Raw genomic sequence first — 16452 nt, forward strand, 5'->3', positions numbered from 1 at the left:
GATGACAGATATGACAAAAAGTTCAGGCTTCAATAAGAAGGTTTAGGTTTGAATCTCAGCTCTGCTATATGCTATTTACCTTTGATCAAGTTTACTTAACATACCCACTTTGATTTATTCTTCTGTAAAATATAGATACTAATACCCCTCTCCTAGAACTGTGATGAGATTAAATGAATTAAATGGCTGTAGCATGAAACACGTTAGTTTTATCTTTCCTTCCCTCTCTCCATTCACTCATTCGTTCATTCCCTTCCTTCTTTCAATTCATAATTCCTTCTTTTCTGTCACTTTTCTTTATGCTCTCTCTTCTTTGTTTGGTCTTTTCCTTTTTTATTTTTCTTTTTCCTTGGGAATTATGGTACATATTCTTAATACATGCTTGAAGGTAATCAGAGTAAGATAAATATTTGTCTTAACATGCTCTGTCTTACGGGTTAAAGAGAGAGTAAAATGGATTGGGAAAACCACACCATTCTGGTGGAATTTTTCTGAAGGGACTTTCTGGACACCCAAGGCTTGAGTTACTCTTGTTTGAGCTAATCTTCATAATGTATGTGGTCATCCTTCTGGGAAATGGTACTCTCATTTTAATCAGCATCTTGGATCCTCACCTTCACACCCCTACGTACTTCTTTCTGGGGAACCTCTCCTTCTTGGACATCTGCTACACCACCACCTCTATTCCCTCCACCTTGGTGAGCTTCCTTTCAAAAAGAAAGACCATTTCCCTTTTTGGCTGTGCAGTGCAGATGTTCCTTGGCTTGGCCATGGGGACAACAGAGTGTGTACTTCTGGGCATGATGGCCTTTGACTGCTATGTGGCTATCTGCAACCCTCTGAGATATCCCATCATCATGAGCAAGGATGCCTAAGTGTCCATGGCAGCTGGGTCCTGGATCATAGGAGCCATCAATTCTGCAGTAGAAACAGTGTTTGTGGTACAATTGCCTTTCTGCAGGAATAACATCATCAATCATTTCACCTATGAAATTCTGGTTGTCATGAAATTGGCCTGTGCTGACGTCTCAGGCAATGAGTTCATCATGCTTATGGCCACAACATTGTTCATACTGACACCTTTGTTATTAATCATTGTCTCTTACACGTTAATCATTGTGAGCATCTTCAAAATTAGCTCTTCTGAGGGGAGAAGCAAAGCTTTCTCTACCTGCTCAGCCCATCTGACTGTGGTCATAATATTCTATGGGACCATCCTCTTCATGTACCTGAAGCCCAAGTCTAAAAAGACACTTAATTCAGACTACTTGGAAGCTACTGACAAAATTATATCCATATTCTATGGGGTGATGACTCCCATGTTGAATCCTTTAATCTACAGTCTTAGAAACAAGGATGTGAAGGAGGCAGTGAAACATCTACTGAACAGAAGGTTCTTTAGCAAGTGAGTGCAAAATGTACTGGAGTGTGGACACACTTGATATTGTTGAAACTTCAGAACTATGTTAGAATTTTGGATACTTTTACTGTTTTTCTGCATTTTCATATGTTATGTTAAAATAATGAGATACAGCATTTCAAAATTATTGCATGTTCACTCTAGAGAATTTGCAAGATACAGGGCAGTAGGATGAAGAAGAAAGAGGGGTTACCTGTTACTCTAATAGTGGGAAATGGCCACTTTTCAACATTTTGAACAGTATCTTTCCTATTATGGTTTTTTTTAATGCATTGGAATTGGTTGCGATGTGCCTTTTTATGTTCACTTTTTTGCATAAAATTATTTCATAGGCAACATTTAATTGAATCTTTCAAAATAAATAAGGCCATCTGTTGAGAAAAAGCAAAATGGAAAAAACCCCAACATACTGCACTCACATTTTCCAGTGACAAGCCTTGTGTTCTAGTTTCACATTAATCTCCAGATCCTGTTAAGTCATTAAATACTATTTTCTTTTTTCTGTATTACATTTTTTTCATGTGTGAAGCTGAGAATTTGGGACTATCAAGGGAGCAGATAGAGTTTAAAAGCAGGGCCTATGCAATCACTCAGGATATCCTGCTTTATGGTCTTTCTTTGCTTTAACTTATATGTTGGCTTTTACATAAAGAACATTTTGTAAAATTAAAAATTGGTTTGAAAATCAGTCTACTGGTCCAGATAATAATGTGGACTAGTTCTGGGTTGAATGGAGTGTCCTATCAATGCCCATTTAGAAGATGCCAGATTTCTTTGCTATCCCGAGGGAATTCCAATATTTTTCCAAGTCTTAGAAGAATGTCCAAGCTCTTGATTTTTAGTATGAATACTATTCCAGTCTTGTCTCTGTTACTAACCAGGTTGATTTGAGGAAGAAGAGGATTTGGGAATGTCAGACATTATATTGCTTTTCCTCGGTTTTTATGTCAACTTTTTACACTATGTGAAGAACATTTTAAATTTACAGCCCAAGATGAATGACAGAGTGTGCTCAGGAGTGAACCACATTCTAGGTAATCAGTTTGGCTGAATCAATTTTTGTTAATGGACCAGCGAATTTAGAGTATATTGGGCATAAACATATTTTACACAGACAAATAAGAATTACCTGCTTGTGGAATCTTTTAGGTTTAGTCACTCATTTAATCTTCCCAAGTTCACTTGTTAATTTTAGTGGATGGAATATTAAGCAGTCACAAACTATATTTAAATATATCCATCATAGCTGTTTACAGATTAAATCTGATGGCAAGAGTTGAGATCATTGATAATTAAATTTACATCCTGACAAAATAGGCTATGAGAATCTATTAGTTCCCATACACCAGTTCATTGGACTTTTTGCACCCACTAGGAATTCCAGGTAGGTAGAAAGCCCTGGAAGTCAGGCATTTTATGTTTGACCCACAGGCAGGCTGTCTTGAATGCTCAAGTTCTAATTTTGTTTTCCTTCACAGCTTAAATCTAGCCAGTCTCATAAATTCTCTGGGGTGACTGAGGTAGCTCCATAGTCTTACATCAGATTTATAAATTTTTGATAGAAAATTTGTTAAAGCAAGAAGAAATTTTAAAACACACGTTTCTCCTCGCAGGAGAGTATTAGGAGAGTTTTCCTCTCACAGGGTTGTAGAATCAAGGTCTGAAGAAAATAAAGACATGTTACCTGTCTTGATATATTTATGTGTTCAAATTTGCTGGGCAAAATACACTATCATTATAATACTGACATAATGCTTTATTTTAATACTTGGGCCTCTGGAGGAGTTTTCATTCAGAAAATTTATTTTAAAAGCTTAAGGAGGATGATTTTGTTGTTAGCAACTTGTTTTCTCTAATTTGGAGACAAAGTAAGATAAACTTATGTGATATACCAAGTATGTATCTGTGTGTGTGTGTGTGTGTGTGTGTGTGTTTAGTTTGCATATGTGTAGTGTGTGCATGTTCCTGGTGAAAATTCTACCAGATAGCAAAATCTACAAAGGTAAGTATTTCTCTGTATTCCTACCCTCTTTGCACTCAATTTAGAACATGACATTTATAATATGATTCAATATATATTTATATCCATGAATAGGAAAATTATATGGAAGGAGGTGCAACAGGAGCAAAGGACATGCTTTTATATCCCACTGAAGTCCCAAGACAGGTTCATGATTGGGATTTAAGAGTAGAGACACAGCAAAAACGGCAAAATTTCATTGCTCTTAATCCAACAAATTATTTCATCATTTTCGTACAGTTTTATGCCTGCCCAATTTCCAAATATTCTAAGCTTGAGATTATGTCAACTTTTTAAGGTCCTGGGGACTTCTAAAATGGACACTTAAAAATGTAGCTTGGGAGGCCGAGGCAGGCAGATCACGAGGTCAGGAAATCGAGACCATCCTGGCTAACATGGTGAAACCCCATCTCTACTAAAAATACAAAAAATTAGCCAGCCGTGGTGGTAGGCGCCTGTAGTCCCAGCTACTCGGGAGGCTGAGGCAGGAGAATGGTGTGAACCTGGGAAGCAGAGCTTGCAGTGAGCCGAGATCGCGCCACTGCACTCCAACCTGGGCAACAGAGCGAGACTCCATCTCAAAAAAAAAAAAAAAAAAAAAAAAGTAGTAATATGTTGGCTATCAGCTAATTCACATACATCATCTCTCTAAAATCCTGTGATCTGGGCTATAGTGTCACTATCTCATAGATGAGGCCACAAAGCTTATGGAAGTTAATACATCTTGCCCAAACCTCAAAGTATGCAAGTTAAAGACAAGCATACACACCTGGCTATTCTTTCTTGAGTCAGTTATTCTTCATACTACAGCATGTTTACTTTTCCAGGTTACTTGTCATGACATCAAACACCAGTATTTCTTGGCAGCGTATCTGAAATGATCAAAGAAACTATTACCTGCTTCTCAACTTTCATAGCAAGTATATTACATTTCTGGAAAATAACTTACAAAAGAAAATTAATTTAATTATTTATGAAAGAACCTTGACACCATCACATGCTGTGTCCAAAAATGATGCTTAATCACAATTGATAGGAATTAAATCTTAAATTAGGGGAAGATCTGACATTAATTGAGCTATGAGAAGGGGAGGAATTTAATATTAGCACTAATATTTCAGAAAAGACTATAAAAATAGCTTGTTTTGTTTTAGTAAAGATAACATGCACTTTACAAAAACGGGGGCTCCTAATTTATGGTGTGTAAGTAATATTTTATCTTTGAAATTATGAAATGTTTTTTATGCTGTTTTTGGATGACAACTACCTTTATTTTATTTCTAGATCTGAAATTCCAAAGGAAATATGTGCTTATTGTAAAATAGTCAAATACGACAAAATGTGCAAACTATAGAATTATAGGTCATGTTTTCATATTACAATAAAATGGGGCTGGGGGCGGTGGTTCATGCCTGTAACCCCAGCACTTTGGGAGGCTGAGGTGGGTGGATCACTTGAGGTCAGATGTTCAAGACCAGCCTGGCCAACATGGTGAAACCCTGTCTCTACCAAAAATACAAAAATTAGCCAGGCGTGGTGGTGCATGCCTGTAGTCTCAGCTAGTCAGAAGGCTGAGACAGGAGAATCACTTAAACTAGGGAGGTGGAGGCTGCAGTGAGCCGAGATCGCACCACTGCACTCCAGCCTGAATGACAGAGGCAGATTCTGTCTCAGAAAAATAAATAAATAAGTAAATACATACATACATACATACATACATAAAATAAAATGGGAAATAAATAGTAAAAATAGAATGAAAATGCCTAATCACTAAATAATGAAGAAAGATGCTTGGATTCAAGAGGAACTTAACAGAAAAACAAAAAAATTATCTAGAAACCAGTAAAAAAATTCCCACAAAATACAAAGTCTATAATAAAACAAAAAATGCTCTAAGTGCCTTCACTAGAGAAGGAAATAGAGGAGTAAGAAGAAGGAAATAAGAATTTTCTTCTTATTTCAAGAAGAAAGTTTTCTTCTTATTTCAATAAATTAGAAAAATAGAATTATAAATAGAAATTAGGAATCAGAAAAGTAGAAAAATAGATCTGAATAAACAAGAAATTTATGAAGACAGTAACATTTAACAAGTAAATGAGAAAGGTACGAGTAATTTTATAATCACAATGTGGAAATCAATGAGAAAAACCAGGGTTCAACAGATGGGTTCTTGTTGCTGTTTCACATTCATCTCTCAAAGTTCTAAAGTGCCAAAATATACTTCTCTGATTGCAATACCTAATGAAAAGAATTAAATAAATTTCAGTGTTTGGAAATAAGTTTCTATTCTATTCCATTGGTTGATATGTGTATTTTTATCTGAGTACCATGCTCTTTTGATTACAGTAACTTTATAACATATTTTAAAATTGCAGCATATGATGCTGTCAGCTTTGTTTTTGCTCCAGATTGCTTTCCCAGGCAGGGTCTTTTCTAGTTCCATGTACACTTTAGGATTGTTGTTTCAATTTTTATGAAAAATGACATTGGAGTTTTGATAGGGATTGCATTGAATCCGTAGATTGCTTTAGGTAATATAGACATTTCACAATATTAATTCTTCCAATCCACGAACATGTAATATCTTTCAGTTTACTTATGTCTTCTTCAATTTTTTAAATCAATGTTTTATAGTTTTCAGCGTACAGTTCTTTTACGTCTTTGGTTGTCTTTTCTTTTTTATTTTGGAGAGATTGGCAACCAACTCATCTAAAATGATATGTGATCATTAAATAACAAGTAAAAGAATGAGGGTTCAAAACAAAACAACTCTACATTTTTTACTGGAACATGTTAGGTCTCCTATTAGAAAATTATGCTTATTGGCTTGTATTTTATGAGATGAGGAGTATATAATGATGAGTCTATTTTGAGCTTCTACACCTTGGTCTATAACTTATCCTTAACATCAAAATGTAATGGGATAATATCTATAGCCAAATAGAAAATTTCAAATACTCCCTTGTTCCCCAGCATTGCTAGGGATTCAGCAGTTCCCTTAAAATTGCTTCATAGCTATACATTTGCACATATACTTCTTTTTGTTCTATTGATTTTTATATTCCATTGCTTTATAAGATATCCTTGATATTCTTCTTGCAATTAGCCTTTTCAGGCTCTTATAGACAGCTTCTATTATACTAAAAGCTATGTAAAATGAAATCTTTAAAAATGAGATGTTATTCTTGGTCCCTAAATTCTGAGGTAGTTTGAGGATGTCGGGATGTGTTGTCTGCCATGACTCTGAAAAGACTAACATTAAAAGCCATAGTTTTCATTCTCCACTGACCTGGGGAAACTGATGTTCTGTTATCTATAAAAACCTGGGGGAAATATATTATTTAATATTATCTTGAGTTATCATAGCCATGAACTACCTTGAGTTCTAAAAATCAAGTCCCCAGGGTTTTCATATATAGTTCATTAAGTGTCTTCTTTATGTGAAGACACTTCTTTGTTGCTCAGACCAATGTCAAGGAAATTTGGAGGTTCTGGGGAAATTCTGGAGGCCATGCCCTGCACACAGAATGAATACTGATGTAAGGTTAACTAAAGCTATAAGGAACTAAAGTCATGTGCCATTTAACAACGTTTTGATCAATGACAGATAACATATGATAGTGGTCTCATGAGATTATATATTTTTACTGTAACTTTTCTGTGTTTAGTTATTTTAGATACACAAATACCATTGTGACACAATTGCCTATAGTGTTCAGTACAGTAGCATGCTGTACAGCTTTGCAACCTAGGAGCAATAGACTGTGCTATGTAGCTTAAGTGTATAGTAGGCTATACCATCTAGGTTTGTGTAAATATTCCCTATGATGTTTACAACATAATTACATTTGCCAATTATGCATTTCTCAGACCGTACCCCTATTTTTATGACTGTAATATTTTTTCATGCTGAAATATCCATGAGTCTAAAGAACATTACTCTCTGTAATACTTTTTAAATTTGCAGACGTGTAGATTTGTGTCTAGTTTCCCCAGACCCTATGGAAAATGTTGGGCAGAAACACACAATTTTTAAAGCATTTAACTGCTGTTGCATTTTGGCAGAATATTTAATAAATAGATCCATACTTATTGAAAAAAAGAGATATGCTCCGTTTTTAATATTTGGATCCAGTTAGAAGGGATGTCAGCTTATTGTTAATAACACTGACTCAATTAGTGTAGATAACCTTTTCATCTTCTCAAAAAAAAAAAAAGCTTTATCCTCAAGTATATTTTTTCACCTTAAATTTTCAAATCCTCAGTGATATGAGTTCCAATTACTGGTTTCCAGGCAGAATGTAAGTTGGAACATAAAATATTCAGGACAATTGACCTTGGTCTGTGATAAAATAGGTGAAGCTTTCCACTGAGGTTTGGGCCTCCGTCTCCTTGTCTCCAAGGCACAAGAAATCCTGTCTCAGAATCTACTTATAGTGCAGTTACATTGGCCACATCAAAATTTACCAAGAGACTCTATTATAATGATGTTTTCCACAATTTACTTTGAAATTTGTAATTTCCTTTATATTTATTATACACCAGATAGTGGCCAGGTTTTTTTTTGTTTTTTGTTTTTTTTTTTTTTTTTACTTATTTCCATCTCTTCTGTGCTGCCTTACTCATATCATTAGAAAAATGTTTTATAGGATTCCTGGGAGCTCATTTATACCTCATAGTATGAAATTGACTTTACATTTGCTATAATATTTTGGTGCTAAAATATTTTATGTTTTCTGCAATTTGCTGAAAAGAGAATCTTAATTTTTACAGAACTCAAAACCTAGTTTTAAATAGCCCATAGCCAATGTCAGGCAACAGTAAGTTTTTCAAATAAAATTTTCTCATTCTACCTTATTTTTCTCAGCTCTTAAATACTCCACTGTGATAATAAATATTGCTTGTGTTTGTGACAGCTATATCCAGGGTTAAAATGTTTTTTGATCCAGAATATCTATTATAAGAAGAATAGGCTAACACAAGGCAGCCAGCACTGATACACTCTAAAGTGCTAAACATGCTAAACATATGCATGGCAATAACCAGAAGCAATCTTCCTTCCACCACAGATCCAATATCAGGTCCCCAAAACACAGTTGTTTTGTAGTCTTTTATGAAATTGTTAGTCAGGTGCAGCCACATGAGGAGACACAGAAGAGGGTCAGGAAAGCAAAGTTTATTATACTCACAAGTCTTAGAGATAAGGGGCATGATACATCACACAGGGCCACATGGGGAAGCCACCAGGATGGTCAGAAGGTAAAAAACAGGTGTGCGGGGAAGGTTTAGGCCACTGCCTTTATTGGAGTTTCCACAGGAAAGGCAAGTCAAGGCACAGTGAACAGTTTAGGATTGGAAGGTTTGAATAATTTCTGCAGGGTTTGGGCTAAAGGAGTGATCTCTGGTTGTCTGGCAGTTGTCACTGGGAACTGGGGTTTAAGGGCCAGATAAAGAAGGTATGGCTCTGGATTAGTTAGTTTCCATGTCAGAGGTATGCTCCTGGCTGAGCTTTTTGCTATCTCTAAGAATTCACTAGCCCATGGAGGGCAGTCTCTTCCCAGCCAGCAATGTTTTTTAAAGTAAATGGACTTTATTATTTCTGTAGAAGTCAGGATATAAAGAGCTAAGATTCTGAAGAAAAGAGAAGTTTATTTAAATAAGCCAAACCTTCTGTACTCCTCTTTTATTCTCTTGGGACATTTGCTGATTCTTAATTGTTGCTTGATAGGCTGAGAAACTGGGCATAGGGCTGCTATTAAGAGACAGAAAAAGTGAAAATAGATTTTGGCATTGTCATGGGTCTAGGAAGACAAAACATGAACTTTAGACCAGCTAAGACACCCTGTTCTTGAGAGGCCAAGGTCCCAAACTGAAGGGATGTACAGATGAGTGCTCTCCACTGTTGTCATTGGTTTTCCACATGAGGCATTTGCTGACTCTAGGCTAGTCAGAACAAGAATCCAGGATTGTACAAAAAATAACTAAGAATGTTAGGTGAGATTGTGGCTGCCTCATGTGGTTATGAGATCAAAATTGGAGTCTAGGACCTAAGGAAAAAAAAGTTTTTTTAATGAAATCTCTAGAATCTCAGTTGGGACTCTGGAGACTCTGGAGAAGAGAATCTAAGAAAAGGAGGTGAATTAGATTTTGGCTTATATTTACAAAGTCTGAAATCCAACTCTAAGTTATTTCAACCCGTCTTTGACCTAAGACAATCTCCCTTATTCTGGGTTTCTACTGAAGGATAAAGTAAATCCTCTTTGGATAAATAAAACATCACCCAGAGATTCTACATTTTTTTCATCTGCAGTATCTGGCATTTAATAAAAAAATTACAAAGAATAAGAAAACAGGACCAAGAGACAAAAACAGACAATTGAAAGACCCTCAGGTGATCTAAGTATAGAAGCAGTCAGACACAGACTTTAAAATAACTAATGTTAACCTGCCATAAGCATAGATAACAAGATGAGGATTTCAACCGACAACTTAATGTTATATTTTAAAAATTGAAATTATGGACTTCCAAACCACAGTAACTGGTATTAAGAACTAAATACATAGATTTAATAGCAGAATAGACAAGGTTGAAGAAGGGCTTAACAAACTGGAAGGTAGATCAGTAGAAAATAACCAGACTGGACACATGGAGAAGACAAAGGAAGTAAAATGCAGAAAGGACTGTGAGAGCTACATGGAATATAATGGAAAAATCTAACATATGTCTTACTAGATGCTAGAAAAATCTAACATATATCTAACATATATCTGACATAAATCTAACATATATCTAACTAGATGTCCCTCCTGTTCCAGAGGGACAGGAGAAAGAGAAATGGAATAGAAGAAAAAATGGCAAATGTCAAATGAAATTGGTAAACTTATAAAAGACATCAAGCCACAGATTTAAAGAGATCTACAACATCAAGGAGGATGAGTTAAAAAAAGCCAACTATAAGAACCTTGTTATACAATTTCAGAGACCAACTCTAAAGAAAAAATATAGAAACAACCAAAAGAAAAAAGAAGACACATTTTTTCAAAGAAGCAGCAACAAAACAGAGGCAACTTCTCAGCAGAAACAGTGGATACCAAATATAAAGAACAGCATTTTTTAAATGTTGAAAAAAAAATTGCCAACCAACAAGTGTATACTCAGTGAAAGTATCCTTTAAATTGAGAACAAAATGAAAACATTTCCAGACTCTTCCCCTTAACTTCCCTCCATCTACACAAATAATTCTTCTTTAGTAGTCTTACCTTGAAAGAAATCCTGACTTGGCATGGTGGCTCATGACTGCAATCCTAGCACTTTGAGAGGCCAAGGCAGGCTGATCACTTGAGCCCAGGAGTTTGAGACCAGGCTGGGCAACATGGCAAAATCCCATTTCTACAAAAAATTACAAAAATTAGCTGGGTGTGGTGGCATGTGCCTGTAGCCCCAGCTACTCAGGAGGCTGAGGTGGGAATATCACCTGAGCCAGTGAAGGTCGAGGCTGCAGTGAGCTGTGACTGCTGACGTTCTTCTCAACTGGCTTGGGTTCCAACACTTCAGACAAGGCCGTTTCCTTCAAAAATGCCCACTTCACCCTAATCGGTTTCTCACACACCTTGACTCTTCTCCCTTCCTCAGGTGAGCTCTTTTCACTCCATTTAGGTCTTTCTTCAGGGATTCTCTCTTCACCCCTTTCAGACTTGGATACCCATATTCTGAACCTCCCCATCCCACTATGGATGCTTTTCTCACCCCATGAGGACTCTGACAACTCTCTCCTGACCACCTATGGTGTGCAGGTGTTTCCCTTATCCCATTTGTGTTCTAATATCTTCTGTCAGTCAGCTTTTCTTTGCCGGTGTGGTCCTCAGTCAGGTGCTACACCTTCCTCTCGTGTATATGCCCCTTTCATGCTGCTTGGACTTTGACACCCTGAACTGAGCCTCTCTTCCATATTGACATCTCCCTTATTCTGGACAGGCTCCAAAACATCATGCTGGGCAGAACAAGCAAGGATGCCTTTCTCAATGCCATTGGGTTATAAAAATCTTTACTGGTTTTACTGAACAAGTAAGTTCATAGCCTCAGCTCATAGCCTGAGCTGAGTTCCTCACCCAGCTCAGGCTATGACAGTGTACCAGGCAGCTCAACTATATATTATGCAAATATATATTTTACAAAAAATACAACTGTGTATTATTTACTAGCCAGTCCAAGGTTTTTTCTAATGAAAGGAAAATATTTTAAATGAGACTATAATGAAAGGAAAATATTTTAAATGAGACTATCAATTGCTTTTGAAAGAAATTGAAATTGTCAGTGTTCTATAAGAATTTATACAATTGATATATTTTTCTCAGCAATTGCTTACTTGATAATAATATACATTAGGATTTTTTGTCTTACCTGGCCAAAATGATCTCTTCAGAATATTTTATTCAGACTTTATCTTCTCTAATTTTTCTCTACGTTTAAAAATCAGCTGTTATTTTACCAAAATCTTTTAGAATTGTAGTTTGGTAAAGGAAATAATGTATAAATTTCAGTTATCTCCCTGTATTAAATCAGGTACTTAGACCGTATTTTACCATCCTTTAAAATTTTTAATTAATTCAACAGTTAATTATTGCCAACTGTTTTTAATTAACTTGACATTAGATTTTATGCAGAGAACAGTGAGCCATTGTTCTGCTATTGGGAAGAATTTCGGAAGGTAATAAATGATTAGAGTATAAAAGAAAAATCGCTTAGTGGAGATAAAGTCCAGGGCAGCACGGAGGAGGGAATAGCTAAGTCTGGGAAAGCTTTGGATTGTGTTGCAGAGACTATGACACTTGACCTGTCCTTTATAAGATTGTTAGGATTTCACCTGAGAAGGAGAAATGTGAAAATGCAGATGGAATAGCATGTGCTATTGTCACTAGGTGTGAAACAAAATGATATAATTTGGTAATTACATAGTAAATAGAACATAGCTTGTGCAAAGGGGTAGTGGGAGGGAAAGGACAGGGAAAGAGGTTGAAATATGTAGCTGGAAAGGAAAGTTGGGACCAGATCCAGTCCCTGGATAAAATAAAGAGCAAGAATAAAAGAACAAAAACACAAAATAGTTTTTTTTTTTAAAGAGGGCTGACAAATGTGTTTTAATTGTTAAAATTAATGAGCTAGATTTTCTTAGAAAGACTTACTTAAAATATTTTTCTTGTTTCCAAAAGTTTGCTCTCACAGCGCACTTGTTTCTATATTTTAATGCAATCAGTCATTTTCATAAAGCAATACAGTTAAACTCTTAATCTTCAGATTTTTTGTAACTCTGAAATTCTGACTCAACATGACCTTAATTGCTTTCCCTCTATCTTTAAAAGTCTTCTCTCAAACTTGTGAGTGTATTTTGTGCATAAACTCAAAGGTGTCAGTGTGTCATCATTTCCTCCAGAACCAGTGTCCACTCATTAATTTCCTCATGGCTCCATGCACCTCTGTGTTCCTCAGGCTATAGATGACAGGATTGAGCATGGGGGTGACTATGCCATAGAACAGGGCAATCAGCTTGTCAAAAGCAGAGTCTTTGGACTTCGGCTTCATATACATGAAGAGGATTGTCCCATAAAACACAATCACCACTGTCATGTGGGCTGAACAGGTGGAAAAGGCCTTTTTCCTTCCTTCAGCTGAATTGATTCTTAGTATAGTAGAAAGGATACAGATGTAAGAGATACAAATCAGCAGTAATGGAGAAAACAAAAATATTACATTGCCCAACATTATAATAATCTCATTCAAGGAAATATCTGTGCACGCCAGCTTGACAAAGTCCAATATTTCACAAACAAAATGATTAATGACATTTTTTCCACAGAAGGGCAACCGCATTGCAAGAACAGTTTCTGTCAATGAGTTGAGAAAGCCTAGTCCCCAAGAGAGAGCCGCCATCTGAATACAAAGGGCCTTGCCCATGATGATGGGGTATCTCAGAGGGTTGCAGATGGCCACATAACGGTCATATGCCATCACTGCTAGAAGCACACACTCGGTGGATCCCATAGTGTAAGAGACAGACATTTGAACCACATATCTAGTGAAGGAGATGGTTTTCTTCTCTGATAGGAAGTGTATCAGCATTGAGGGGATGAAGGAGGATGTGTACCAAATGTCTAAGAAGGAAAGATTCCCAAGGAAGAAGTACATGGGTGTGTGGAGACGAGGGTCCAGGAGTGTCAGAATGATCAAGGTGCCGTTCCCCAGGAGAATCACCAGGTACATCACCAAGCACATCACGAAAAGGAATTTTTCAGCTCTCGGGTACTCTGAAAGTCCCTGCAGAATGAACTCAATCTCTGTCCAATTGGTCCTTCCCATGTTATTGTTTTATACCTAGAATTTAACAAGTCTGTATAGCATTAACATATGAAGTGAGAGGTAATTGATGTGGGAGGGGCAAGTGTATCTCTGCTGGCTAAAGTGGTGGTAACAGCTTTGAGGTTAGCTTCTGGGATTCCTCTTCTAGATCATAAAACAGTGAATTGAAGACACATGTTAATTATATTGGTAGTTTGTTAAAAAGTGCAGGCCTCCGTATTCCATTTCTTGAGATCTTGATGCAAGAGGTGTGAGGCAGGGAGGAACCATTTGCATTTTTAACAAGCATCTGTTACTTCTCATGCAGTTGATCCACAGATCCCACTTTGAAAATCAGTATTTTGAAGAGAGCATGCTTTAATCTGTTCGACAAAGATTTACAGTTTGATTTTATGCCATGAAAATAATTAATGCCATTGGCTTAGTTTTTTGTAGTTTACAAATATGTTCACATATTATTCATCTTATTACACTATAATTCCCCGAAGAAAATGAAGGCTAGTGAGAAACTTACATACAATTATAGTAAGTGAAGGAGTTGTTATGCAAAGCTTCACTTTTTTGTCTTTAAATCCCATTTTTTAAAACTATACCTTATAACCCTCCCAAAATGATGTAAGTTCTATCGAAGGGGTGGGAATCAGGCATCTTTTCTTTTTTTAATAATACTCTTCAGGTGATTTTAATGTACAACTGAGGAAGAGATCCAGCTATCTTGTGGAGTGCTTTCAAACTTTAGTCTTCATACAAGTCACGTGAGGAATTTTGTAAAATATTCTGATTCAAGAAATGTGTGGTGGGTTATGAGCGCTGCATTTATTAACATGTTCCCAGGTGATGCTGATATTGCTTGTCTACAGAACATACCTGAGTAGCAAGGCCTTTCAGATCATCTGACTCCAATACCACTGCAGTGCTATTGCTACTTCAATTGTGTATAAAATAGCAACTGGACAATAGACAATGCTAAACTGAACACTGGTGAAGCATGAAGATACCTCTGTGTAGTTTATTGCAATCAATTCTGGTTACATATGCAAGCAACCAAATTGCACAGAGAAGAACCTGCCTTTTACCTCTGTCCATATGAAATTCATTCCTCTTCTTGTTGAATTTGCAGTTAGGGCCAGTGTTTTCCTAAAGAAGGAATATTGGTCCGGTTCAGGCACCTGAGTAGTGCACCAAAGAACATGGAACAAATGACTTTAATCTGAAAAAACTTAAAGGGTAGATATTAGCAGATTACCTTCTTCTTTATAGCAAATAAGTCACAGAATATCATTTTGAAAACATCTCAACATCCTCATGGTATTCTATCTAGCTTTAAAATATATCCCTAGTGGAAAAAAATTGATGCAATGAATGAATTTTGACTTAATATTTTAAACAAATGACTGTGTTTCTGGTACAGGATTTGCCATTTCTGTGCTAATCATTTGCCCACAGGTTGTGCTGCTTTCTATGAAAACTCCGGTTTACAATGGTCAGGCAAGATAATCGGCATAAAAGGATGCTTATATTTCTTTTCCTTTTTTTTTTTTTGAGACAGAGTCTCACTCTGCTGCCCAGTCTGGAGTGCAGTGGCGTGATCTCGGTTCACTGCAACCTCCGCCTTCCGAGTTGAAGCAATTCTCCTGCCTCAGCCTTCTGAGTAGCCGGGATTATAGGTGCATGCCACCACTCCCGGCTAATTTTTGTATTTTTAGCAGAGACGGGGTTTCACCATGTTGGCCAGCCTGGTCTGGAACACCTGACCTCAAGTGATCCGCTCACCTTGGCCTCCCAAAGTGCTGGGATTACAGGCATGAACCACCACCCCTGGCTGGATGCTTATACTTCTGTTGGCTATGGAAATGAGGGCTTTCAACTAATTCAAGCTACATCCTACTTTCTAGGCATGAATTACAAAGAAGGTAGAAAGTGTTAGGTAGGCCAGCATACACTTTTTTTGGTAGTAAGATAGGAATTTGAATGACTGTAGCTGCATATATTAACCTACTCTGAATCTGCCAATGAAATTTACATAGAGGCCTTGAAAATCTGCATTGAAATTTTTTCAGGCAAGATATGAATCAGGTAGACTGCCCTCTCTTTTCTTTTCTTGGAACATCTAAACATTGATTCCTATTTGAAAATTAATTTTGGAAAATAATTATGGTATAAATAGTATCTGAACAGCCCTAAGATGGTTGCTGCAATCATAATTTCACTTGCAAATATTTATAAGAGAAACCACCAATCTGCTTTGATGCTTTCAAATGGGAAAAAAGGAATAATGAACAATATAGAATAAATTATTTGAATTACTCTTGCAATGTTGGTGTAATTTAAGAAGCAAGTCACAAACACTCTGTAGGCATTATGCCTTCATTTTTTTGCACTTAGGTTTAATTTCCTAACATGGATTCCCAGAATCTTCTTGGGAACAGGAAATGAAGATTGTTAAGATGCTGAATAGTTTCTAATAAATCACTTTCCATGGGACTTCTAGTATCGAATAATTTTATTCTTTCCAGATCTTTGCTCTTATTGGATATTATCTTTTAAAAGAGTCTTACTCTTGTCTAATGTTAGTGGAATTGTCAAATAATCATAGTACACTCATGTAATGGGCCATTATGCACCTATTAATATGATGTTTGTGGGGAATTTGTATGA

The 16452-nt window shown here is 36.5% G+C and overlaps 2 protein-coding genes across 2 annotated transcripts; one reads left to right on the forward strand and one right to left on the reverse strand.

Moving 5' to 3' along the window:
• Positions 1-453: 453 nt before the first annotated feature.
• Positions 454-1409, forward strand: LOC126937573 (olfactory receptor 13C2-like). Its single transcript, XM_050761112.1, is given in 2 exon segments — positions 454-490; positions 493-1409. Coding segments are annotated over 2 exon segments (954 nt in total).
• Positions 1410-12858: 11449 nt separating this feature from the next.
• On the reverse strand, positions 12859-13794 carry LOC126937277 (olfactory receptor 13D1-like). The gene has a single exon (XM_050760694.1). It carries the CDS (start codon positions 13792-13794, stop codon positions 12859-12861), a length of 936 nt encoding a protein of 311 aa, XP_050616651.1.
• Positions 13795-16452: the final 2658 nt, after the last annotated feature.

The sequence above is a fragment of the Macaca thibetana genome, chromosome 15, assembly GCF_024542745.1.
Source record: "Macaca thibetana thibetana isolate TM-01 chromosome 15, ASM2454274v1, whole genome shotgun sequence".
NCBI lineage: Eukaryota > Metazoa > Chordata > Mammalia > Primates > Cercopithecidae > Macaca > Macaca thibetana.

Coding starts and splice junctions, on each gene's coding strand:
- LOC126937277 (XM_050760694.1), bottom strand. CDS start 13,794: ATGGGAAGGACCAATTGGACAGAGATTGAGTTCATTCTGCAGGGACTT.